At 36.2% G+C, this 22977-nt stretch overlaps 14 protein-coding genes across 14 annotated transcripts; 6 read left to right on the top strand and 8 right to left on the bottom strand.

Moving 5' to 3' along the window:
* Positions 1 to 82: 82 nt before the first annotated feature.
* On the bottom strand, positions 83 to 1411 carry EIN_170600 (sphingosine kinase, putative; the record flags this gene model as incomplete). The annotated part of the gene is made up of 2 exons (XM_004183833.1): positions 83 to 1200; positions 1243 to 1411. 2 exons carry the CDS (start codon positions 1409 to 1411, stop codon positions 83 to 85), a joined length of 1287 nt encoding a protein of 428 aa, XP_004183881.1.
* A 1734-nt stretch (positions 1412 to 3145) lies between these two features.
* On the top strand, positions 3146 to 4958 carry EIN_170590 (hypothetical protein; the record flags this gene model as incomplete). The annotated part of the gene is made up of 2 exons (XM_004183832.1): positions 3146 to 4056; positions 4112 to 4958. 2 exons carry the CDS (start codon positions 3146 to 3148, stop codon positions 4956 to 4958), a joined length of 1758 nt encoding a protein of 585 aa, XP_004183880.1.
* A 112-nt stretch (positions 4959 to 5070) lies between these two features.
* On the top strand, positions 5071 to 6420 carry EIN_170580 (hypothetical protein; the record flags this gene model as incomplete). Its single annotated transcript, XM_004183831.1, has 1 exon — positions 5071 to 6420. The coding sequence occupies one exon, from the start codon at positions 5071 to 5073 to the stop codon at positions 6418 to 6420; it is 1350 nt and encodes a 449-aa protein (XP_004183879.1).
* Positions 6421 to 6626: 206 nt separating this feature from the next.
* EIN_170570 (hypothetical protein) lies at positions 6627 to 7158 on the top strand (the record flags this gene model as incomplete). Its single annotated transcript, XM_004183830.1, has 2 exons — positions 6627 to 6743; positions 6853 to 7158. The coding sequence occupies 2 exons, from the start codon at positions 6627 to 6629 to the stop codon at positions 7156 to 7158; spliced, it is 423 nt and encodes a 140-aa protein (XP_004183878.1).
* Positions 7159 to 7276: 118 nt separating this feature from the next.
* Positions 7277 to 8100, bottom strand: EIN_170560 (hypothetical protein; the record flags this gene model as incomplete). The annotated part of the gene is made up of 2 exons (XM_004183829.1): positions 7277 to 7839; positions 7893 to 8100. The coding sequence occupies 2 exons, from the start codon at positions 8098 to 8100 to the stop codon at positions 7277 to 7279; spliced, it is 771 nt and encodes a 256-aa protein (XP_004183877.1).
* Positions 8101 to 8183: 83 nt separating this feature from the next.
* EIN_170550 (replication factor C subunit, putative) lies at positions 8184 to 9170 on the bottom strand (the record flags this gene model as incomplete). The annotated part of the gene is made up of 1 exon (XM_004183828.1): positions 8184 to 9170. One exon carries the CDS (start codon positions 9168 to 9170, stop codon positions 8184 to 8186), a length of 987 nt encoding a protein of 328 aa, XP_004183876.1.
* A 325-nt stretch (positions 9171 to 9495) lies between these two features.
* EIN_170540 (40S ribosomal protein S8, putative) lies at positions 9496 to 10245 on the top strand (the record flags this gene model as incomplete). Its single annotated transcript, XM_004183827.1, has 1 exon — positions 9496 to 10245. One exon carries the CDS (start codon positions 9496 to 9498, stop codon positions 10243 to 10245), a length of 750 nt encoding a protein of 249 aa, XP_004183875.1.
* A 110-nt stretch (positions 10246 to 10355) lies between these two features.
* On the bottom strand, positions 10356 to 11702 carry EIN_170530 (short-chain dehydrogenase, putative; the record flags this gene model as incomplete). The annotated part of the gene is made up of 1 exon (XM_004183826.1): positions 10356 to 11702. One exon carries the CDS (start codon positions 11700 to 11702, stop codon positions 10356 to 10358), a length of 1347 nt encoding a protein of 448 aa, XP_004183874.1.
* Positions 11703 to 11901: 199 nt separating this feature from the next.
* EIN_170520 (hypothetical protein) lies at positions 11902 to 12968 on the bottom strand (the record flags this gene model as incomplete). Its single annotated transcript, XM_004183825.1, has 3 exons — positions 11902 to 12371; positions 12461 to 12525; positions 12574 to 12968. The coding sequence occupies 3 exons, from the start codon at positions 12966 to 12968 to the stop codon at positions 11902 to 11904; spliced, it is 930 nt and encodes a 309-aa protein (XP_004183873.1).
* A 440-nt stretch (positions 12969 to 13408) lies between these two features.
* Positions 13409 to 16795, bottom strand: EIN_170510 (cation-transporting ATPase, putative; the record flags this gene model as incomplete). Its single annotated transcript, XM_004183824.1, has 3 exons — positions 13409 to 14387; positions 14473 to 14799; positions 14850 to 16795. The coding sequence occupies 3 exons, from the start codon at positions 16793 to 16795 to the stop codon at positions 13409 to 13411; spliced, it is 3252 nt and encodes a 1083-aa protein (XP_004183872.1).
* A 747-nt stretch (positions 16796 to 17542) lies between these two features.
* On the bottom strand, positions 17543 to 18219 carry EIN_170500 (ubiquitin-conjugating enzyme E2, putative; the record flags this gene model as incomplete). Its single annotated transcript, XM_004183823.1, has 3 exons — positions 17543 to 17798; positions 17912 to 18007; positions 18074 to 18219. 3 exons carry the CDS (start codon positions 18217 to 18219, stop codon positions 17543 to 17545), a joined length of 498 nt encoding a protein of 165 aa, XP_004183871.1.
* Positions 18220 to 19286: 1067 nt separating this feature from the next.
* Positions 19287 to 19787, top strand: EIN_170490 (hypothetical protein; the record flags this gene model as incomplete). Its single annotated transcript, XM_004183822.1, has 1 exon — positions 19287 to 19787. The coding sequence occupies one exon, from the start codon at positions 19287 to 19289 to the stop codon at positions 19785 to 19787; it is 501 nt and encodes a 166-aa protein (XP_004183870.1).
* Positions 19788 to 20570: 783 nt separating this feature from the next.
* Positions 20571 to 22334, bottom strand: EIN_170480 (Testis-specific serine/threonine protein kinase, putative; the record flags this gene model as incomplete). Its single annotated transcript, XM_004183821.1, has 1 exon — positions 20571 to 22334. One exon carries the CDS (start codon positions 22332 to 22334, stop codon positions 20571 to 20573), a length of 1764 nt encoding a protein of 587 aa, XP_004183869.1.
* Positions 22335 to 22619: 285 nt separating this feature from the next.
* Positions 22620 to 22977, top strand: EIN_170470 (hypothetical protein; the record flags this gene model as incomplete). Its single annotated transcript, XM_004183820.1, has 1 exon — positions 22620 to 22977. A coding segment is annotated over one exon (358 nt), but the record flags the coding sequence as incomplete, so codon positions are not given.

Genomic DNA, 22977 nt, shown 5'->3' with positions numbered 1-22977 from the left:
TTTTCTATCAAGTACAAGTCTTATAGAAGTTATTGTCTTCTCAATATCAAAACTACAAAATGGTTGCCGAATTCTAATTAAGTCAGAGCGTGCACAATCTTATTCGATAAACACTTGGTGCGACGTAGATATTGAAGTTCTTTCCTGGTGGGAGTCGTTCTCCATCGAACCCAAGAACATCTTCTTTCTCGAGTCTCAAAGCCATTGCACTTGATCTGAAATAGTCAAAGCCGCTGACGTATTTTGGTACAAAAACGTTCAGAACCGCACAAATCCAAAACCCTAAGAATCGCAGTCGAGTTGCATTCTTCTCTGATAAGATCCAATTGTCCATCAATCCATCATTCCGATGAGCGTTGTGTGCAAACTCAATTCCAGGCATTCCGAAATTGCAGTTGTTCAAGAAAAGAATGCAAAACGACTTATCTGCTAGTGTCTCCCACCCATCACACTCCGCATTTGCAGCGTCTGGATTTGTGTGTCTATTGATGATTTGTGTTGCTATGTTCTTGGTGTAATCGTACGTGATGTTTTCGTTGTACCCTGATACACACTTTTTACAAAGAGCACCACAACTCCCAAAATTCTCCATCTTCACTTTCTTCACTTTGACAACCATCTTGGTGCACATCAGTTTGACACAGTACCACAACGTCCACAAAATAAATCGAAAAGCCCCAAGCCACCGGATGCACTCGCTTGCAAAGTCGATGCTTGAGAGGTACGAGACTTCAAATTCCAAAATGCCGTAATACTGTTTGTTGATGTCCAAATGGTCAACAATAAGTCCATCCATTCTGGTCACTTTCCCACAAACAATGTGACACATTGCAGTCAATGGGTTGTCGTCGTGATACAAACTGTATGCAATTCCATTGCCTGAACCACAAGGAAGTGGGCTAATAATTCGTGAATCGTTGCTTGGGCGATTCATCGAGGAATTAATTACGTTTGAGAGTGAACCATCTCCACCGCCAACTACAATTGTATCAAAGTCGTCAATATCCGTTCGTGTTGTAATTATTTCACTCTCATGATTCTCACGTTCAGTGATTTCATACGCATATTTGACACCCATACACTGAAGGTATTCCTCAATACCTTTAAATATGGAAACGCCTTTTCCAGTGCCACTGAACGGGTTAATTAAAAAGAATAAAGAAGGGTACGTATGTGATGCGTCTACCGTGGTTTTGAATTCTTGTGGTGAGTGTTGTGAATAGCGCTGTTATGCAAACAAACCTTTAAACTCGTCTTGAGATATTTTGAGAGACATCTCCTTCCTAACTTTTGTGTGTTTGTTTGGAACAAGATACTGAACAGTCAAAACGCCATTTGTATATTTGTAAAGACAAATATCATTCAAATTGAAGGTGGATAAGCCGACAGTGATCATGGTTGCCTTTTCCATTAAGTTTGACAGTTCTTTTCTTTTTTTGAAGAAGTGACAAGTAGTTGGGGTAAATTTCCAGGTTAATTGCATTGTTTTTCATAACAATTCTTTCTTATGTCCTACGGACTTTAAGTCAATCAAAACAACAAACAACCAACTTGTAAAATTTTTGAAAAAACAACATTCTTTTTTATTAAAAATAATTAATAAATACTAAATAATAATATTATAATTACTAACAATAAAAAACTATATTTGATTGTACTTTTTTAATAGTTGCAATTAGGTTTATTTTATTATTATTATTATATGAATAATAAAGTATAAATAATAATTATTATAGTAAATCAGAAATTATATTGTTTAAAAAAAAAAACATTAGGGATTTTTAATAAATATTACTATTATTTAAACTACATTCCAATAACACAACCAAAAACATAAAAGAAATTAAAGTCATTTAGCCAATCATTTCAATTTTTGTTTGTCAATAAATGGTATGATTAACACTTAAAATAACGCCCTTGTTATTTTATTTACTTGTTATTATTTGGATATTAATTCAATTTTTGACGATTTTCCTTTTTTTGATTGTGTATTGTTTATGCACATAATAAAAACTCTAAAAAAAACGGAAATTTATTTAATAAACTCGAGATTTCCCGATTTTTAGACCACTTGAATTTTGTTCAATGTTATTTGAAGTGTTAATGTTGTTTTTTCCTAAAAAAATAACGGGAAAATACTGTAAACAAATTGAGTTTTTTGGATTATTTTCTTGATAAATTTTGCCTTGAGTTGTAAAGATTTCTTTTTCAACTTTTTAAAACACCCTTTCGGAGAGCAAACTGACGTCTACACAGTTATGACAATTACTTACTTACAACTTTTACTGTAAAACTACAATTTGATGTTCGAGTTTGCCAAGCGTGGTGTTCTTTTGTTTATGATTTTTCTCATTGTTTTTGTTTTTTTGATGAAATCCAAGTTGTGTGTTGTTGAATTCTCTTATTGTGTCAATCGCCTTACACAACAAATTATTCGCACAACAATTGTTTACAACAATAGAACCATTCTCTGTTGTTACACTCAATGTATGAACGTAAAAAAATAAAATTGGTCAATTTGTCTTTGTTCGTTTTGATTGGATTTATTTTAAACAAGGACTTAAAATAAATTAAAATAACAAAATTAAATAACAAAAAACATTTTTTTTTTGTTAATAAATAAGGTTTTTAAAATGACTTTATTATTGGAAAAAAAACTAACTTAAGCTTAAATTATTATTATTTTATTAATTAATAAAATAATATAAAAATAAAATACAAGTAAAATTTTGTTTAAAATAAGAATAATTGATCTAAATAATATAATAAAAATAATTATTTAAAGATCAAAGTACTAAATCTAGATTATTAAAAAGATTTTTTCATTTATTTCATGTAAAATATTATATCCTAAACAAACTATAATTAATCGAAAAAATTCATTTTGACATATTATTTCAAGAGGAAAATTGAAGGATAAAAAAAAATCATAAATATTACTAAAAAATAATAAAATTAACTATATCTCATAACCACAAAGAACTCCTCTATTTTTTTCAAGAAAACGAAATCAAACCTTTTGTCACCAAAAAGAATTTACGATAAATAATAAATTAATAATTTTATGAACAATACTTCTTAATAAAAAAATCGACCAATGAATAGAACCTTTTAAAAAGTGGAAAAACGTCTTATAAAACCAAACATGTCTGAAAAGGACAAGAAGGCACAACTGAAGGCGCTAGTCAGAAATTCAAAAAAACTGCAAAAAGCACTTTCTGACGCCCGTGCGGAACGCACACATAGTGGAGTGATTGTTAAAGGTGCTGACAAAGTTGATCACTATTTAACAAAATTCACCACATTGATGCCTGATGAATACTTTGACTCAATTCCATTCACCAATGACGTCTCCACTGAATTGTTGAACACTTGGAATTGCGCAATAGAACATTTAATTAAGATGCCACAACACAACGTGACCCCTTCAATATACTTTCTGATGTGCAAGCTGATCCAAATCAAACAAATCCAACCGATGGCTCTAGCAGACTTCCCCGCACCCGACGAGGTTGCTCCACAAGTCGAAAAGTTACTTGAGTTGTATTACTCCTGTCTTGCCAAAACTGCGTTGTACTTTATACTCGCTTTGAACGACGCAGATGAGATAGAGGAGTATGAAAAGAAAGAAAAGAAGCCCAACACACTTGTGCCACCACGAAAGAAGAAGAAACTCTCCACTTTCCAATTTTCAAGCACCGTCAAACCAATCAACCCGGATTATTACGATGACGCCGCTCACGCGTTTGTGTTGATATCACAACGAGTTCCCGATATCTATGAAGGTATCTTGGAAACAGTGAACTACTTGAGTGGGGCGAAAATAGGGGAGAAGGGGTGTGTTGTCCTCACTGAAGAAGTGAAAGAGAACTTCCAGATGTTCAAGAAGTGGGAAAGCGTCGAGAAGTACATTTCAGGGAAGTCTCCGAACTGCGAGAAATTGTGTCAAGCGATCGACACGATGGATATGAAGTGGTTAGTCCATTTCCAGTGTCGTGGGAGATTTGCGATCCAATACATCAAGGCGTGGATCGAGTACATCGTCAAGAATGAAAAGTTTGTTATTACTTTGATATATTTGAGATGTGAGGAACAACGCCTAATATCATAGAGATGTGAAGAACTATCCTGGATACTCTATTTTCTATAATGAAATTAACTCAATTATGGACTTGACAGGGGAAGAACTTGTATCACCGATATTTGTGTGTGCAGAGGCTTACGCGGCATTCAGTTGCTTTGACCCAGAAATCTATAAAACAGTGTTGACAAAGAAAGTGAAGAAAACGAACTTCTATGACATCGACCAGATGGGAGAACTCTTGTTGATCGAACACTTCATGTACACGTATTACGGCAATAAGGAGATGATTGTTAAGAATTTTGACTACGACATGTTTGAGTCGGTGCACTCCAAAATTATGGAGAGCGACAACTATGCACTCATTTGTCTTCTCATATCGACGATATACCAAATCATCCCCGTTCTACCTGGAGAGAGCAGAAAGAGGGTTGTGTCGCATTTCATTCTTTCACATCGTAATTTCGACAGAATGTTCTGTCACTGGAATCACAACGTGAGAGTATTCTTCTGTGAGTTGTTGTTGTACAAAATCACTGTGTGTCCGTCGTGGAACCGAGTCAAATCGAATGCGCTTCTTCAAATTGAAAAACCGTTGTACGACAAATTAAAAACGAGTGAATTTGACATGTTCAAGACCGACGTTAAAATTGTCGAAACAGTGAACAACCGAATTTCATCTGTCAAAAAAGCGAAGGAGAAAGGGTTTGACCGCGAGGATGAGAAGAAGCTGTCGATCTACATCTCTCCGGCATTAAAAGACTTTGAATCCGAGTACACCGACTACAAAAATTGGGAGAACACCAACGCAGCGGAACCCCTATATAAATTGCTTGAGATGACGCGTCTCAACAGACTCGACAAGGACGTTATTTGATTTTTTCATTTTCTTTAGGTTACCAAATGCTTTAGAACTGAAGAGAAACAGAAAACTGAATTGAAAATAACTAATAAAAGGAGTTGTTGAAGAACTTGAAATTGGAGAGGAAATGTCGGTGAGGTGCTGTGTGGTCTTGGATCAACTTGAGATGTCGTATATCTCCATTTACTGCCCACTACCTGTGGTGTCCCGGTTTTTATTTGTTTCGAAGAAGTGCAAATTATCAGTCGAGTTGGCACCGATGAACCCAGAAAGGACTTCACCACTATGTAAAGGGGAATTAAAAATGTACACACAAACTGAATTGTTACAAGGACGTATGACTGATATAGTCCACACTCTCTCTGTCAAAAAGTGGGCAAAACGAACACTGAAATACGCGAAGTTTGCAATTACCTTTAACAATTCACACGATTACTCGAAAGTCAAATTCTATCACGACATCGCTAAAGACGTCAAATGCTTGACACTATCATTAACGAAAATAGATGACTTGTTGATGATACTTAAAGAATCGCCAAGTCTTGAAACACTCCGTCTGCCATATTCTGTGCTGATTAAAATACACGAAACATACCCATTGGACCATTTGTTGTCAGTGTTCCATCTGAAATATTTGATGCTTGAAAAGACCACATACACATCTTTTATCCCACACGTCTTGATGAAAGTACTTGAAAATTACCCAACCCTCAACGTCTTCTTTTTCATCCAAAATTTGGAAAGTAAAGTGGCCGACTTGGTGAGTACACACAATAATGTGTTTGTTGTTTCAGAAGACCAGAAAAATATCAACTTCTTTGTTAAATACCCAAAGAGGATGTATTTCACAGGAGAGTTTGTGCTCGACAACAAGAAAGTACCAAATTATGAGAAATGGGCGGAGCTTTACCTGCCACGGTATGTCGGGAGTGTTGCGATGGATATCACTAGTTTCACGTTACGTGGGGAGTACCGCCCAGAAATAGAGAAAATGTATTCTTTGAAGTATCTAGTCATCGACGAAAGAAAGAAAAAGACAAAAACAGTCAACTTCAAAAGTATGAATCTTGTCGGGTTAACGTTACTTGGATCCCCAGTAAAACGAAGTGTTGAACTTCCAAGTTGTATTAAAGAACTCAAAATCGACTCATTTTGTGATGTCGACTCATTCATTACTCCACTTGGGACAAATGGAATCCGCATGTACACTTCCCTCACCAAATTGCAAATCACTAAAATGAAGGGAACAATTAATCCTCCCCACTCGTTGAGCGTTTTGGTATGCGAGGATTGCACTGTTGGCAAAATTGACACCAAGGATTTTAAAGGCCTTTACTCGTTAAAATTTGTAAATGTCAAATGTGAAGGCCTTCAAATAGCAGAAAAGATTGAAGAAATACACTTGGAAAAGTGTGAAGGGATCAGGTCTGATATCTACAAAAACGACTGCTTCATGTTTTATGCGAAAGAAGAGTGAAATACTTAAGTTATATTATTTTTAGCTTTGTTATAAATTAGTTTAGTATTTTATTTGGTTTATATTTAATTATACTTTTATAATAGTTAATAATTAAAATGATTGTTTCTTTGATTAGTAATTTTATTGTTTTAAAAATTAGATATTATAGTTTTTTTGTTTCTGAAAAACTCAGAAAAAAAAAAGTGATTTTGTTAATACAAAAAATGACAACAAAAGAACTCCATGTACACTTCAATCCTGAAGTTGAAACAATTCAGTACGACCCCGACGAACCGCCAGCTCAGAACTATCTTAAAAAACGGCCACGCGTCAGCAAAGAAGTTTGTTTTATATGATAGTTAGAGATACAATCAATATATATAAAATGAACTATAACTATTGTAAAAAGAATTATAGTATGTTTAAAGTATAAAAACTAATAACATGTAGTTTATCGGTGCAAAGGAAGAACCCATTTCTCCCTCGAAAATTGAATACAAAATGGACATCAACACGTTCTTTGAAGGAAGTCAAAAGAAGAAGGTTGACACCGAGAAAATGGAAGATTGGGAAATTCGTCAGGCGTTGCGAAGATTAGGACTGAAAACTGTTGGAACGCTTGCGGATCAAAAAAGACGGCTTGAAAAGTATTATACCAAACCAACAAAAACGGGTGGAGAAAAGATTGCTAAAGTCAAGACACAAAAGAAGGGGAAAAAAGCACCACTTACTCTTGACCAACTCCAAAATCTTTAACACCATTTTATTATACATTATAGTTAAAATATAATTTTATTATTAGTTATCTTTAATTTTTTGGAGTGGTTATTTCTAGTTAATTACTAATAAATTAATAGTAAAAAATTCAATAAAATTAGCAAAGTTTATTTTCTATAGGAAGTTCGGCGCTCATTGTCGAGTCGAGAAGGTTAAACGAAATGCGTGTGTATAAAGAGAACAAAGCGACGCATAAAGTGCTCGCAACCAAGTTGTGTAAACTGAAAGTATACCGATGGATAGCAATATCTCTACTAAATCCGTAGAGAATTAATACAAACATTTTGACTAAAGCATAAGAGACAAGGAATATGATTGAGTTGATTGCGCACAAAATAAGACTTTGAGTGGCAACTTTCTTACTTGAGTCATAGAAAGTCTCGACAGATAGAGCACCAACAGAAAAGAAAGGAATATAAAGTCCGTCAAGGAATAATGAAATGTTAAAGTTGACAATTCCTGTCAAAACACCGACCATTGAAAAGACCAATTTGAATTCGTCGACGTCGTTTGCTTCTGTAGAAAAGCCACACCCACTCCGAAAAATGTTGAATGAGAAATATCCATAGAAACTCGCCCCTAAAAAGAGTAATCCAAGTTTAGTCCACCCACTCCGTGTCAAGTAAAACAGTCCCGGTTCATCGTGATACGTCTTGTCCCCTCTCTTGTTATTTATTTGTCACTTCATTTGTTCTTCATAGAATAAAACAAACCCGTACATATACTAAAAAGTACTATTGTATAGCTTACAACAACACAAGACAGTACCATCGCAAACACTATAGAACGCCAAAACAAGAACGTGCACATAGAAAACAATACAAAAGATGGTATAAACACTATCAACGAAATGTTTAAACTGACTCGAATGATCCTCTTCCGAAATTCTTCACGCTTTAACCTTTCATGAGGATGTTCCATGGCGACGTTTAGTTTTTCAAGTTCAACTAACTAATTTCTATAAATAGAAGACTTCCTTTATGTCACAAATAGTAAAAGAATGATTAATTAACCAAACAGAACTGTGCCAACATTCCATAGACTTGTACATACGAATTAACTCGTCTGATCAAGAATGGAGCGGCAGCTTCATACAATTTCACTCTGATTTCTTCACTGGTATCGACTTTAGAGATCATCTTCACTAACATATCTATCACATCATTCCCATCAAACCCTAAGACAGAGATCTTGCTCACTTCATCAACGGCTTCGTCAAAGTTCTTCTTCAAACAATTCGACAACGCTTTCAAAATGACATCGGCTGAGGGAAGATCATTTCTTTGATACACATTCTCGGCTGTAATTGTACCTTTTAACACAGCACACGTCTGAAGCGCATTCACTGCCTTTCGCAAATCGCCTTCACTGATAATTTCAATTGCTTTGATCGCGTCGTCCGCGATATTCATGGACTCAAGCCGCGCTATTTTGGTGATCCGGTTGATGACTTCGTCAGTGGAAAGTGGGCGGAAGTTGAGACGAGAACATCTTGACTGAATCGGTTCAATCACTTTTTCTGGGGTGTTGCACGCCAACACAAAGCGTGTAGTCTTCGAATGGATTTCCATTGTCCGTCTCAAAGCCTGGAACGCTGCTGTCGTCATCGAATCTGCCTCATCGAGTATAACAACTTTGGGGATGTTGTCTGGCAACATCACTTTCTTCTCGCAGAATGCTTTAATAGTCGTTCGAATGGTGTCTATACCTCTTTCATCTGACGCATTCAATTCTAAGACGGCTTCTTTGTATTTGTCTTTTAAGAGCTCACGAGCCAAACAATGAATTGAAGTCGTCTTACCTATCCCAGGCTGCCCACATAATAATAAATGAGGAAATTGTTTGGAAGAACGAAAACTCTTCAGCGTCTCGATGACGTCTTTGTTACCTACAACATCCTCTAACACCTTTGGACGATATTTTTCAACCCATGGAATTGCTTGTGTGGTCATATCGTGTGAAGTTCTGAATGAATTTATTGAGTTATTCATTTCTCATGTTTTACTCACAACACTAAAAGTAAAAAGAATATAATAATATTATTATATTTTGTACTATATTTATATACTACTGATTATAATAATGTAAATTAGAAATAATAGTTACTCTCCACTCTTCTCAACAAATAGTAGTAATTAATAATATAATATAATAAACTATTTAAATAGTATTCAAACACTTTTGGTGGTGACATGTAACTATAAAATATAGTAAAATAAATTAAAATAAATTAATAACAAGAGCGAGAAGAAAGAAGTGAAATACCCTTCGTAACCCTTAGGCACTTTGGAACTGAGAAGCAATTGCCTTCGAGAAATGGGGATTACACGAGACTCAATTCACAAGAGACGTTCGACTGGAGGAAAGAAGAACATGATGCAAAAGAAGAAGAAGTACAATATGGGTCGTCAACCAGCCAACACCAGACTCGGCGCAAAGAGAATTCATGACGTCCGTTGCCGATTTGGCATTATTAAGAGAAGAGCACTTAGACTTGATGTTGGATATTTCACTTGGGTTTCACAAGCCATGACTAAGACCGCCAAAATCTTGAACGTCGTCTACAACGCGTCCAACAACGATTACGTCAGAACAAACACTTTGGTCAAGAACGCTATTATTGAAGTCGATGCTTCACCATTCAGATTATGGTTCCTTAAGAGATTCGGAAAGGATATCGCTTCTAAGGACTACATCAAGTCTCTCGAGACTGAGGGATACACCGCAGACAAGAAAATTGCTCTCGTCAAGGATGAAGAGGTCAAGACCGATGCTAAACAGACCGGCAAAGAGGAAGCTAAAGAGAAGACCGTTGCTCACCAAATCGTCGAGACCCAACTTGCTTTGATGAAGCCATCGAGCACTATGAAGAAGAAATACGCTACTATGCTTAAGGTTCTCAAGCACGTCAAATTCGAAGACGCTTTAATGGAAGGATTCCAGGCTGGAAGATTATTGGCTTGCATCTCCTCAAGACCGGGTCAAACTGGAAGAGTCGATGGATACCTCTTGGAAGGAAAGGAACTCGACTTCTACACAAAGAAGGTCCAGGAAAAGAAGAAGTAAATCAATTCTCGAATTGTGACGTTTTTAGGGTTTTGTTATTCTTTAAAGAATGTCTTAAGACTATCTAAGTAGTAAAGTTTTGAACTGAAAGTAACTGATACGACTCAAAATCAATTAAGCAACTGCGTGTAATGCCGACGGGTCAACGGCTCACTTGGAAGACGTGCAAAAAGTGGGTAGAGGATCCGTGAAGCCCCATCGACTTCATCAAGTGGGGGGATATCCCAGGGTTTGGATGTCTCATAATACTCATCGACGGAGATCCACCCCGGGTCACACCCATGAATACTAAAATCCAATCCTTTTGTTGTTTGTAAGCCACTTGCACAAAGACAAGCAGTTAACATAGCTAAGGCAGCTTTTGCCATATTAGTGTGAGTATGATACTTCGACTTGTGAACGTTAAATAAGCCTTCCCGTGCATGAACAAAAATGACGTACGGGGTCATTAATGAAAGTTTCAGTAAGGGTAAGAGGGCTTGTGTCATCATTGCTGGTGCGACGGAGTTCACCCGAATAACTTCTTCCATCTCCTTTTGATTCCAATTGTCGATGGTCATTGCCCACGAGTTGACATTTGTCTCTTTCACAAACTTTGCATCACCATATCGATTCGTTTCTTCTATTTCACTTAACACACGACTGCGCTCTTTCTCTCTCACTCGGATGGTTTGCGCAGCACAGAAGATCATGTTGTCGAGATGACCATATTTCTCTTGCAAATACTTCGCAAACGCTGCAAAGACGACACTCTGGTTGTCGGTATCAAGGTCTAACCCTTGTGAGTAAATGTCTAGATTGTCCTTCCAAGTCTCGTAGTCGTGGTATTGACTAAACAACTTCAAAGTCTCTTCTGGGTATCGTGTTGTCCCGACTACAGTCGACCCGGCTCGCAACAGTTTCAATGTGACTTGATGCCCCAATTTAGTTCGACACCCAATAACTACACTGACAGTGTTCTTCAAATCTCGTGTAAGCTCTCTGTTCTTCTGAAACAACTCGCCACAGTCATGACAGGAATACACATACACGGGATGGGTAGATGCACAGATTTTATTACAGCCATAACACTTTATAAATTCGTCTTTCTTAAATTGATATCTCTCTGTCGTTAACGGATTATTGAATTCAAAATTGTCAAGTTCAAGAGCTGTCTTTGTAAGTTGTCTTGTGATCACATTTCTCCCTTTCGCAGTCTTTCCAAAGTTGCACAACACACTTTTGTCAAGTGCTTTAGTCCGCTTCACTGATGTCACCGGCGGTCTCGGCTTCTTCTCTTTGTCAATTTTCTTCCTTTCATTCTTCGGTTTGATGTTCCCATCTTTGTCTAAATACTCCGGACAATACTGCAACATCAATCGGCGCGACTCCGCGAGTCGAGTCGATAACTCACCAACTCGCGCTTGTAATTTCTCGATGCCACGCTCTTCTTTTGTTGGGGTCGACTTGTCTGCCATTAAAACTGGTTGAAACTATTCTTTTACTTGTATGAAATTATAATAAACCTCATCTTTCCTTTTTTTCATTTTACTATACATTTTTGGTTATTTAACTATATTTATTTACTAGTGCTAAAACACTCCACTAATTATAGTAATTATTCCTAAGAAAACAACTATAAAATGAACTAAAAATTACGACAAAAATAGCACAGAATCAAGCAGAAGACGACTTGGGCATAAACTTCATGACAACCCCAACTAAAATACCAACAAGAGCTATGCCTAGGACAGCATATATAATAATGAACTTCGCTTTCTTTCCAGCTAATTCACAACACGCTGCCTTTTCTAGTTTATCCATTTTGGTGTTGAGTTGCACTGCAGCGTATGCGTTAACTGTGGAAGCCTGGTTCAGTTGTTCGACTTGTTTTCCTCGTTTGCTAATAGCTTTAAAAGACTCTTGTGTAGTCATCCAACACTGCTCGGAGGCAAGTGCAGCTTTTCTTTTTGGGTCTGTTGAGTTTTCGTTAGCGTCTTTGATAAAGCACGCCAAACTCTTTTTAAAGCTGGAGAAGTTCTGAGCATCGACGACTGTTCTGTCATTGAAGTTATTTGTTCCCGACTGAAACGTCGAATAAAAAGCGTTATATATCTTCTTCATAGTATCCAATGAAAGACTTGCCGCTACTGGTCAACTCTTTTGCTCTTCGAAAAGTTCAAAGTAGTAATATAATATCATATAATAATATATAATATATAATAGAATAGCAAACGAAATGAATACCCACACACGACCAATATAATGACTGTGTTCTTCTGGAGGGTATATACCGTCCTTCTAGAGTGTTAACTTCTTGAGTAAATACTTACTATATAATAAGCAAACTTCTTTCCTACAAAAGACTTCTGTTGTTCCGCATCATTCTTCTTGAAATTGGCTCCAATGATGTTATTCGCTACTTCTCGATGAGATTCAATGCGTTGTCCTTCCTTCACCGCCTCGCACACGGTTATCAATTTCACGTAGATCGCTGCATAAAAAATAGCGTCGTACTCTTTCTCGGCTTTTTGCTTTTCAAACAATTCAATTTGCTTTCGTGAAGCTTCGTTCAGTTCCTTTTTCATCTCTTCATCAGCAGCTTTTTGTTTCTCTTGTGGTGACACAACTTGTTGAACAGGTTGTCCGTCTTGCGTTTTTTGTTCGCTTTGTTGTTCCACAGGAGGTTCTGTCGTAGTTGGAACTGTCAGTGTTGTGGGTTGTTCAGCAGCTGGGGATGACATTGATATTCTTCTTTTTTAGTTATTCTTTTGAGTTCTCTAATAACATGTTCATTTTGAATTAAAAATTTGACCTTATGGGATGTTTTTATAGTTTGTTTTTTGGTAAATGATACTATATATAATAAGTGTTGAAATTAGTTATAATGTTGTATAAAAAAAAAGATGAAACAAAAATCCCTTAAAGTTGGGTTCATTGATTGAAAACAAATATAAACACTTTTTATTAACATGACACCTTTTACTCACACTTCTATTAAGTATTTTTTATTAAAAATATATTATAACTTATATTACCAAAAAATGAAATAAACTTTGTTTTTATAAAACAAAAATAAGACAAAGAATTGTAACAGGTATAAATACACCTTGTACTATATATGAACTATACTTTAACCATACCAAATTAATAATTGAACCAAATGCAATCACCACACATGTACTTAATTTTCCTTTAAAATAGCAGCGTGTTCATTTACTGGGAGTGATGGTGGCACAGAAAGTGAGTCAGCATTTTCATCGTCGATGACATCTTCGGAATGTCCGAATGGTTCATATTCCTCTTTCTTCTTCCAGAATTTGAGTTTCGCGAAAGGCGATGGTTCTTTGAACTTCTTGACCTTTTGTTCGGGGACTGGGATGAACAAAGCAATTTGTCCGACAAGAATGGAGACCATCCCACATAAAACAGAGAAGATCCACCCTTGCCATGTTAATCCATATTGGTTATTTGATGGAGAGAATGGTGTACCATCGAAAATGATACCCAAGAAGACTACAATGATCACTTGTGTAATTGAAATGCCAACGAAGATACATGCGAAATACATATTAGCAAAGATGTTTTGGAAGATGTTATGTTCCCCATTGACCTTACGAGAGTTGAACATATTGAAGACTTGACAGAACACAAAAGTGTTGAAGACTAACGTCTGTAAGGTTATGGTATCGGTCTTGACATTATCATAACTCTTAAACATCTCCCCACTCCCACTCGTCTCCTTTTCCCACGTCGCACAAACATCACTGAAATCATCACCAGCAGAGCGGTTCATCGTACGAGCAAATCCACATGGCGCTTCTAAGAATGGAATGTAGCGCCCAGCAAACACAATAGTCAAACAACAAGCATATTGCCATAAGGTTTGAGACAAGATACTACGTATCATCTTTGGTGATAACAATGAATTGTACTTCCCAAATGGCTTTCGCTTTAACAACTCTTTGGTAGGTTTCTCAGTACCCAAAGCAAGTGCTGCTAAGGTATCCATAATCATATTCACCCAAAGCATCTGAAGTGCATTTAATGGCGCTTCTCCTACAAAGACTGAACCAATGATACATAACCCAACAGCTGAGACATTCACCGTTAATTGGAATTGAAGGAATTTTCTAATGTTATCAAAGACACATCTCCCCCACCTATTATGTTAATAGAATTATAATTATTTTAATTAGAATATTAGAATACTATTAGTATAATAATATAATAATAATATAAACAAACATTACGGAATTCACAATGGACTTGAAGTTATCATCAAGAATAACAATATCAGACGCTTGTTTTGCTACATCAGTCCCTCTAATACCCATAGCAAGTCCAATGTGTGCATTCTTAAGAGCTGGCACATCATTGGTACCATCACCAGTGACTGCAACGACTTCGCCTTGTTTTTTCAATAACAAGACAAGTCTCTTCTTATCTTGTGGAGAACATCTAGCAATGACACTTAATGATGGGATCTTCTCAATAATCTCTTCATCACTCATCTTTGCAAATGCTGGACCTTCAATTGCAAAGTCGTCATCAGACGAGATGATATTGCACTGTCTAGCAATTGAACGTGCAGTCTCGATGTTATCACCAGTCACCATTCTTACTTTATTCCAGCGCCTTGACACGTCTTAACAGCTTCGGGGACTTCGACTCTCAGTGGATCTTCAATGCCGAAGTACGCCAACAAGATGCTTCCGCTCTCATCAGCCTCTTCATACAAATCGTCGAAGTTGTCCAAGTTCTTAGGAGCAATGTCTTTGTAACTCAACGCAAGTGTTCTGCACCCCTTATTAGCCCAAGCTGCTTGTCTTTGAGCCAATTCATTTTTAACGTCATCTGTTAATTCGGCAATTTCTCCTGTTGATTTCATATAATGTGTGCACTGCAAAATGATCATTTCTGGCGCGCCTTTAGTCAACATCCGGACTTTGGTTGGTTTTTCTTCCCAGACTAATGTGTTCATTCTCTTCTTTAATGAAGAGAAGCCAAACATTTGGTAGATCTCCTTCTCCTTTCTTAATTGCTTATAATCAACACCTCTGCTCTTAGAGAACATCATTAAAGCACCTTCAGTCTTATTACCAATAACATTAATTTGTCCATTCACTTCTTCTAAAGTTGTTGATGGCGATGAATTCAAAGAAGTGTTCTCATGAATAATTCTCTCATAATTCTCATTGATTTGGAAGTCTTCCCCTCTCTTAGTCATTTCTACACCACCAAAATAGCCACAGACTACAGTCATTCGATTTTCTGTTAATGTCCCAGTCTTATCAGAGCAGATGTTCGTGCAGTTCGACATCGTTTCACACGCCTTCAAGTGTCTGACCAAGTTGTTATCTTTAAACATTTGCTTCATAGAATACGCCAAAGAAATGGTCACGGCTAATGGAAGACCTTCAGGAACAGCGGCAACGACAATTGTAACTGCCAAAATGAAGTAATCGACCAATTGCTTCAATGAGTCCCATTCAAATTTATAATCCTCACACAAAGTTCCGAATTGCGGATCTTTTTCGCTCACAGGACATGTGACACACCCAGCTATAATCCCATTAGTATCCGTATGTTTCATAACTGGCTCATGTGTGCATTGTCCGACAATGTAATAGATAGTCAATGCTACAAAGACTAAAGCTCCTCCACCCATTCCAAAGTATCCAATTTTCATCGCAATATCATCAAGCTTCTCTTGTAAAGGTGTCGCCTCATCTTTATTCTTGTTGACATCTTCCATTGTAGCTCCCCACATACTATTGGGTCCTACAGCTACGACTATCATCTTACCATTCCCATCAGTGATTTTGGTACCAGACATCATATAATAGTTCTCCGCCGTCTTCTTAATAGCATCAGACTCACCAGTCATGTCACTCTGATCAACACGAAGACCATTACCTGAGACATAGATACCATCGGTGGCTAGAACATCACCAACATCTAAGTTAACTAAGTCTCCAACACATAAGTTGAATGTCGAAATTAACTCCTGTTCACCATTTCTAACTACTTTGATCTTGACATCCTTCTCATCGGCAGCTAAGGCTAAGAACTTCTTCTGCTTGGAGTAATCGGAGATGGAACTCCCAAGAGACGCAACTAAAACGGCGGCGAGAATAGCAACTCCTTCGATCCAGTCGGTGTTAAACTTCTTTTCGTCTTCTATGATACACTTGTTCGTCGAACTTGGGACGGCAACGGCTAAGATCAAAGAAACGAGAGCGGCAACCATCAAAATGATCAAAGTCTTATCTTTCAACGCCTCTAAGAAGATCTTCCAGAAAGGTGTAATGACGGGGTCTGGCGTTTTGTTTTTACCGAATTGTTCTTGTCTCTTTGCAAAAGAGTCGTCACAAATTCCTTTCTCAGTGTCAGTCTCGAGTAATTGTGTTATCCCTTGAAGGCCACCAAATGCTTTGTATTTGGCATCGTCCTTGTTCGTAATAATCGTAGAAAGATCACTCCCTTTAATTTGATAGTACGTCTGCTCTTCGGGGTGGCCCTTGTACTCAGCTTTTTGTTGTTCTTGGATTGAAGGTTTTCCTCCCATCTTGGTTTGTGTTTTCAGAGTTTCGGACTTTTAAGGGTCAACTACTATCCATATTGATTCATTAACTAAAGTTTTACTAGCCAAATAATCCCTCTTTATAAGATCTATTTATTCGGAAGAGTCTTTCTGCATTTCATTTTTTTTATACCGCCTTTTAGTGGAATCATGTTGGCACGTGAACAACTTTTGAATTTCTTTGTTAAATTTCTTAGTACATGTAGAGAACAACAATTATTGGTTTCAAAAAATGGCGTTTGCCATTATTCTTGTAATCCTCTGTTATTCGATTTTTGGTTACACAGCCAATCATTGCAAAGAAATGCCAACTTATTTTGAGAAGACCATTCAGTGTCGATTTTTTTTTAGAATTAATGTGTATTAAATTGTTATTATATTTGTAGTTTTTTAACTATATTTCTAAAACATTTGAAAAGTCGTTTTTCAATAGTAAAAACACTTCTTTTTTGTTGAACAATATTATAGTTCATTATATAATTAAATAATCTAATGTAAAATTGGATACTTCAAATAATTCACCTGTTAATAGTTTATCTATAATATATTGAACTATAACAATAACGATCAAATTTTGTTCTTACTTTTTCAGTCGCTTAAAAATTGAAAACACAAACTTAACAATGTTAGTAAAAAATAACAATAAATGTTCCTGATCAAAATTAATAACAATAAAGTTTATTTTCAAAAACAAAAAACGGGAACCGTGACAATACCCACAACAAATTAGTCTCACCCCTCAATTGACTTTCTGACACATCTTCTGACCTTTTTCTTATACTCTTCTTTGTTTGTTCTCCACTCTACAGCAGCGTCTACATTTGCCGGTGACTCATCATTAGGTTGACTTAACATAGAGATGACACTCAGAAGAATCGACTCAACGGAATGTATAGGATTCCACCTTTCTGCGGCGGACTCATATCCAAATTCGTCGTCTCCAGGCGGGTGGAGGATTGAAATACAAACGTCCCCCGTTTTATACACACTAATAGTTAGTTATAGTAAAAGTAATAATACATCAACACTCTGAAGAAAGGTGTATACAAACTATTATTTAACTATACAAAAACTATATATAAAACTATACAACGAACGAACTTTGGGTGCCAAATTTCAGAAATGAATTTCATCTTAGGAGGGTTGTTTGGGTAGTCTTTTGGGAAAGTGAGAGTTGCCTGAAACATTCCCCCGTCACTGTATGTCAGCGCCATTAATTTTAACCCATTCGCGACTCACCATGGGACACTTAAAGAAACAAACTAATAGGTATCTGGGGGTCCTACAATCATCACTTGCCATACATATATATCAGAATCGTTTACTAACCCTACTGAAAACCCATCGACTGGATGTTTTGTCAACTCTTGGAGTTGTTTTGAAAGAATCAATGCCGATTTGTTAGCCATTAGTAAAACCTCTCTGGAATATGAGTTCGCTGACTTGACATTTCTTACACTTTTTTTAACTTCTTTTACTCTTTTGGAGATTCGATGACTTGTTTATTCCCTATGATTTCGGGGATTTTTTTTCAAAAAAATCATTTGAAAAAAAAGGGAAAAACATGTGACGTGGAGAGTCTGAATCATTGTTTACTAACTTTTAGTTATTAAGTTTACTACAACATACTTGGAATTGTATTGGTGTCTTGATTAAATCTGCCTTTTTCATTTTTTTTTATTCTAAAAATTATTTTTTGTTATATTTATATTATTTAATGAACCAGATATTATAGTATTTGTTGTAAATAATTAAATCAATGCAAATTTATGATTATGTGACCACCTCATCACTGAAATAATACAATCAAACTATATTTAAACTATAACAAAACTAAAATAAATGAGCAAATCAATTTGATTTGTTGGAAAAGCGCTCTTTCAAGCCAATATTTACGTCAACCGTGTTTTTAGTGGTGTCTCTCCTTTTTACTTCTGAAATCAACAAAGTCTCAAGAAATAGTTTTGACTTTTGACCTTGGAATCCCAAAACGAACGAACGCGAAATGGAAACAATAGAACCAATACCAAGACGATCCATCAATCCCTTTAAATATGTTGACTACTTCGAAACATCAGCTTTGGGGAGCAAAACGACTACGTACCAATGGAAATGTCCACTCCACAACCAATCAGAATGGAACTCACTCCTCTCGTTCGGCCTCCTCTCAATTAATCGCTTTAATATAAATTATCTATTTATTTATTATTATTTGTTTCCTATTGAATACCACAAAATAAACTAAACTATTTTAATTATCACTTTTGTATCATCTTCGTGAAAATGATATCGGTTCTTATAACATTATTAGTTCGAATATAAACACAATACATATTGATTTTGATTCCGATATAATTTCAAATCTATTCCATAGTAGATTTAATAGATGAAATTATTAAAAAAATAGAAATTATTTTGACAATTTGAATTCCTCATCAGATTACAAAGAGAGGAATGAAACTGTATAAAACAAACGATGGAAGAAGTCAAACCGAAGATTCAAGCCCCCGAAGAGGAAGAAGTTTTGAATGCGCCGAAAGACAACGAGAAAGACTTTGGCGATATAGTGAACACTGCCGCCATCCGTAATAAAGCGGAGAATTTTCGTCTGAAGTTGGACAAAGGATTAGACCTTGACCCGCTCTACTTAGGGTTATTGGCCACACTGGGACATCTCCCTGGGGCCTTTTTCATCTTTTTAGTTAAAGTGAATGAACCGATTCTTCGGATGTACGCGATGCAATCGATCATCTTAAATGGCGTCATGATGTACACCGTTTTCATCTTCGGCATTGCGTCGATTTTCACATCGAAAATGCTCTGGTTACTGATCCCATCTTTCATCGGGTTGATCATCATATATATCTTCCAAGCCGTCTGCGTATTTTTCACAAAGGGAACGAAGTTTGTTGCCATCCCCATTATAGGCGGATATATCCAAAAGCAACTGTCGACCGATTCGACCCTCCCTATCTAATTCTAGTTTTTTATGGCTCTTTTTATTATTAATTCTTACTAGACATGGTATAATTTGGTAATAATATATTTTACTAGTCGTAAATTAGATGATTATTATTATCATCACGGTCTTCAATAACTCTGAAGTCATATGAATTTACAAAAGACCGACTTTGACAACTTACTTAAATCTCAGAAGTACGACGACGCATTTAAAATGCTGAAGGACAGACAAGCTATTTTAAACATGTATCAGAGAGACGAAGAACTCTTCCAAAGAAAAGACGTGGCAGTTTCGACCACTTCGGCTTTTCGTGTTATTCAAAACTCGGAAGAATTCACTGACTCGGATCATTTCTAGTATCTCATTCTCTTCTTTTCAACATAATTTCAATCTTCTTTTCTGATTGCGTGTTTTGTGTTCTTTCAAATTGTTATGTTTATTTTACTACTTTTTATCTATTCACTTATTATATACTTTGAGATTAATCAATAAAATTATTTTTTATTAGAACTATCATTTTGTCAAGGAATTATTCCTTTTTCATTTTTGTATTCTATCTTGTTTAGAAAAAATGAACAAAAACTATAGTTACCTTTATATATTTTTTATATCAAAATTAAATATTTTTAATATAAAATTTAATTTTGTTTTTAAATAAAAAATCTTGATGCTTCCATATATATTTTTTTCTTTTTCTTTTTATGCATTGTATTATAAATAAGCAATACATTTACTAATAATTGAATGTAGACTTGTTTATTATTGTTTTACAATTAAAAAATGATACAGGAAAATGATTTACATTAAGTCCATTTCGGATTGCTTGAAGTGAATAATATCGTTGTTAGTTGGCATTGAGTACATTGGTAAAGCACTTTTTACATAGGGGTGTTCGAAGAATTGTTCCCAACTACATCTTTCCACTTCGCTATATGTAATAAGTCTCTGGAGCAAGTCTTTCAGTGATTCGTCGAGTTTAACTTCTGAAGGGAAGCTTAGAGGTTTTTGTTCTTTCATATTTTTCCAGAAGATCTCTTCGCTTTCTCCAAAAGGAAATTGTGCTGTTGCCATGACATATAAGATGACACCGACGCTATATAAGTCCGACTTGACGGTATAATTCTTTTCATTCAATATTTCGGGTGAAGCGAAAATTGGGGTTCCAACGCCACTTTTAAAAAATTCGGATTCGGTTCCAAAAATACGAGAGAAGCCGTAGTCCGCTATTTTCACACGAGGAAGTCGTTGATTTGTTTGTGTCGGTGTTTTTAAGAGGAAATTTTCAAGCTTCAAGTCGCGGTGTAAAACGTGTTTATTGAAGTGTAAATACCACAACCCGCCACAGATGTCGGCAAAGAAGTGTTTGATCTCGACGTCATTTAATGGTCTCTTCTTTGCTTTTAAATATGTTTCAAGAGTCCCTCTGTCACAGTATTCCATCACAAGATAACTGTATTTCCCACTTTTTCCCCCTTGTGAGATTGAATACGGAAGCTCAAAGTAATCGAAATAATCAACCAAATTGGGGTGCTTACACATCCGCATCACACGTGCTTCTCGTATAATAGAATCGCGCCCAACAAATGGAATCTCTTTGATTGCTACCGGCGTCTTATCACCCCCAATAACACGAAGACCATACATGACAGTCCCATAGTTCCCCTTCCCTACTACACGAATAGGACTATAGATCGATGGGTCGGACTCTTTCCCCCACTTGATTTTACGACACTTCTCGACAAAGGGATGAAGGAAGAATTCGTCCAAAGAGATTCTTTTGTTAGGATCGTAGACCAACATCTTCCGAATTAAGTCGTCGAAGAGGGAGTCACTGGTAGTCTTAAATAAAATTGGTTTGTTATTAATAACACTCTTCATTAAGTCACTCCGCCCATCGTCTAAAGGATGCTTTCCAAAGATCAACATGTAATAGATCACACCAATCGACCACACAACGGAGTTGTCGTACACCTTCTTCACTTTATATTCCGGAGGGTTAAAGTAACAGTTTTTATAAAACAGTTCCTCCAAGTCCGTAGTCAACGAAAAGATATTAGAAAGTTTAAGTAAAGGAATAGGACTACTCGGGTCCCGTGTTAATAATAAGTTTTCTGGAGTTAATGAGTATTGAAAAAGTGAACAATTCTTTGTGAGATATTCAAATGCATATGATATGTCACACATGAAGAATTGCATCTGTTCATTGTTACCAAAGGAGTTTGTGGTCGACATGAACTTCGAGAGGTCGCGCTGCGTACACGACTCCATGATGATCCAAAATTGTAAACTTCCTCCAAAGTAACAGAAAAAACAGTTGTAGATCCGAACGATGTTGACATGCTCACATAACTGTAACAACTTCAGCGCTTGGGAATACTCCATCACTACCTCTTTGTTATTCATATCAAGTAAATGCCGTTTAATTACTACAGATCGCGCTCCTTGAATCGATTTCTCTATAGCAGCCTGGATGATTGATGTATTCGTCTTACTTATAATCTCTTGGAGAGTAAATCGTGACACTTCACTCTCCGGTGCTAGCGTGATGTTAATCCGCGACATTCTTTTTTTCACACCAAACTTTTTTTGAGTTCCTTTCCCTTGTCGTTGTTTGGAGCCTTAGAATGAATTCTTTATTGGTTCTTATCTAGTTTCTTTTATTATTCGGTTCTAGTTACAAAGAAGTCGATATTTCCAATTTGAAAAGAACAGGTATTAGAATTATACTATTAATTTTTACTATTTTAATTTTCCCTTGTTCCTCAAGAATACAAAAAGAAATAAATAGTATAATATAGTAATTATAATTATAACTTAACTAATAAAACCAGCTTGAAAGGTGAGGAGATGCCACCAAAGAAAAAAAGCACACAAGGGAACACGAGTTTGGCACCTTCACAAGTCCAAACAACACCAGCGGAGTACGAAGGACCTTTTCAAGAAGTCATGACACGAACAATAGAAAACATTAACAACTTTTTTACAAAACTTGAAAGGAGAGAGAGTTTTAACTTGATGGATTCGGCGACGTACAACGCAATGATCGCAGACTTTTTCATGGAAACGGACAGCGTTAATGCGTATGGAGAGTGCGACTATTTGGCTCGATATGTAGAGAGTCGAATTCAAAGGTTTTTTGAGTCCTTCAAACAAGGGCTGAAGGACGCTCCCCTCCAGTCGTTGCTTAAAAAGTTCCAATATCAAA

Source organism: Entamoeba invadens, assembly GCF_000330505.1.
Source record: "Entamoeba invadens IP1 unplaced genomic scaffold scaff_1105074725591, whole genome shotgun sequence".
NCBI classification, from domain to species: domain Eukaryota; phylum Evosea; order Mastigamoebida; family Endamoebidae; genus Entamoeba; species Entamoeba invadens.
Note: the sequence above shows the minus strand (reverse complement) of the source record. Positions and strands in the feature narration are given on the sequence as shown.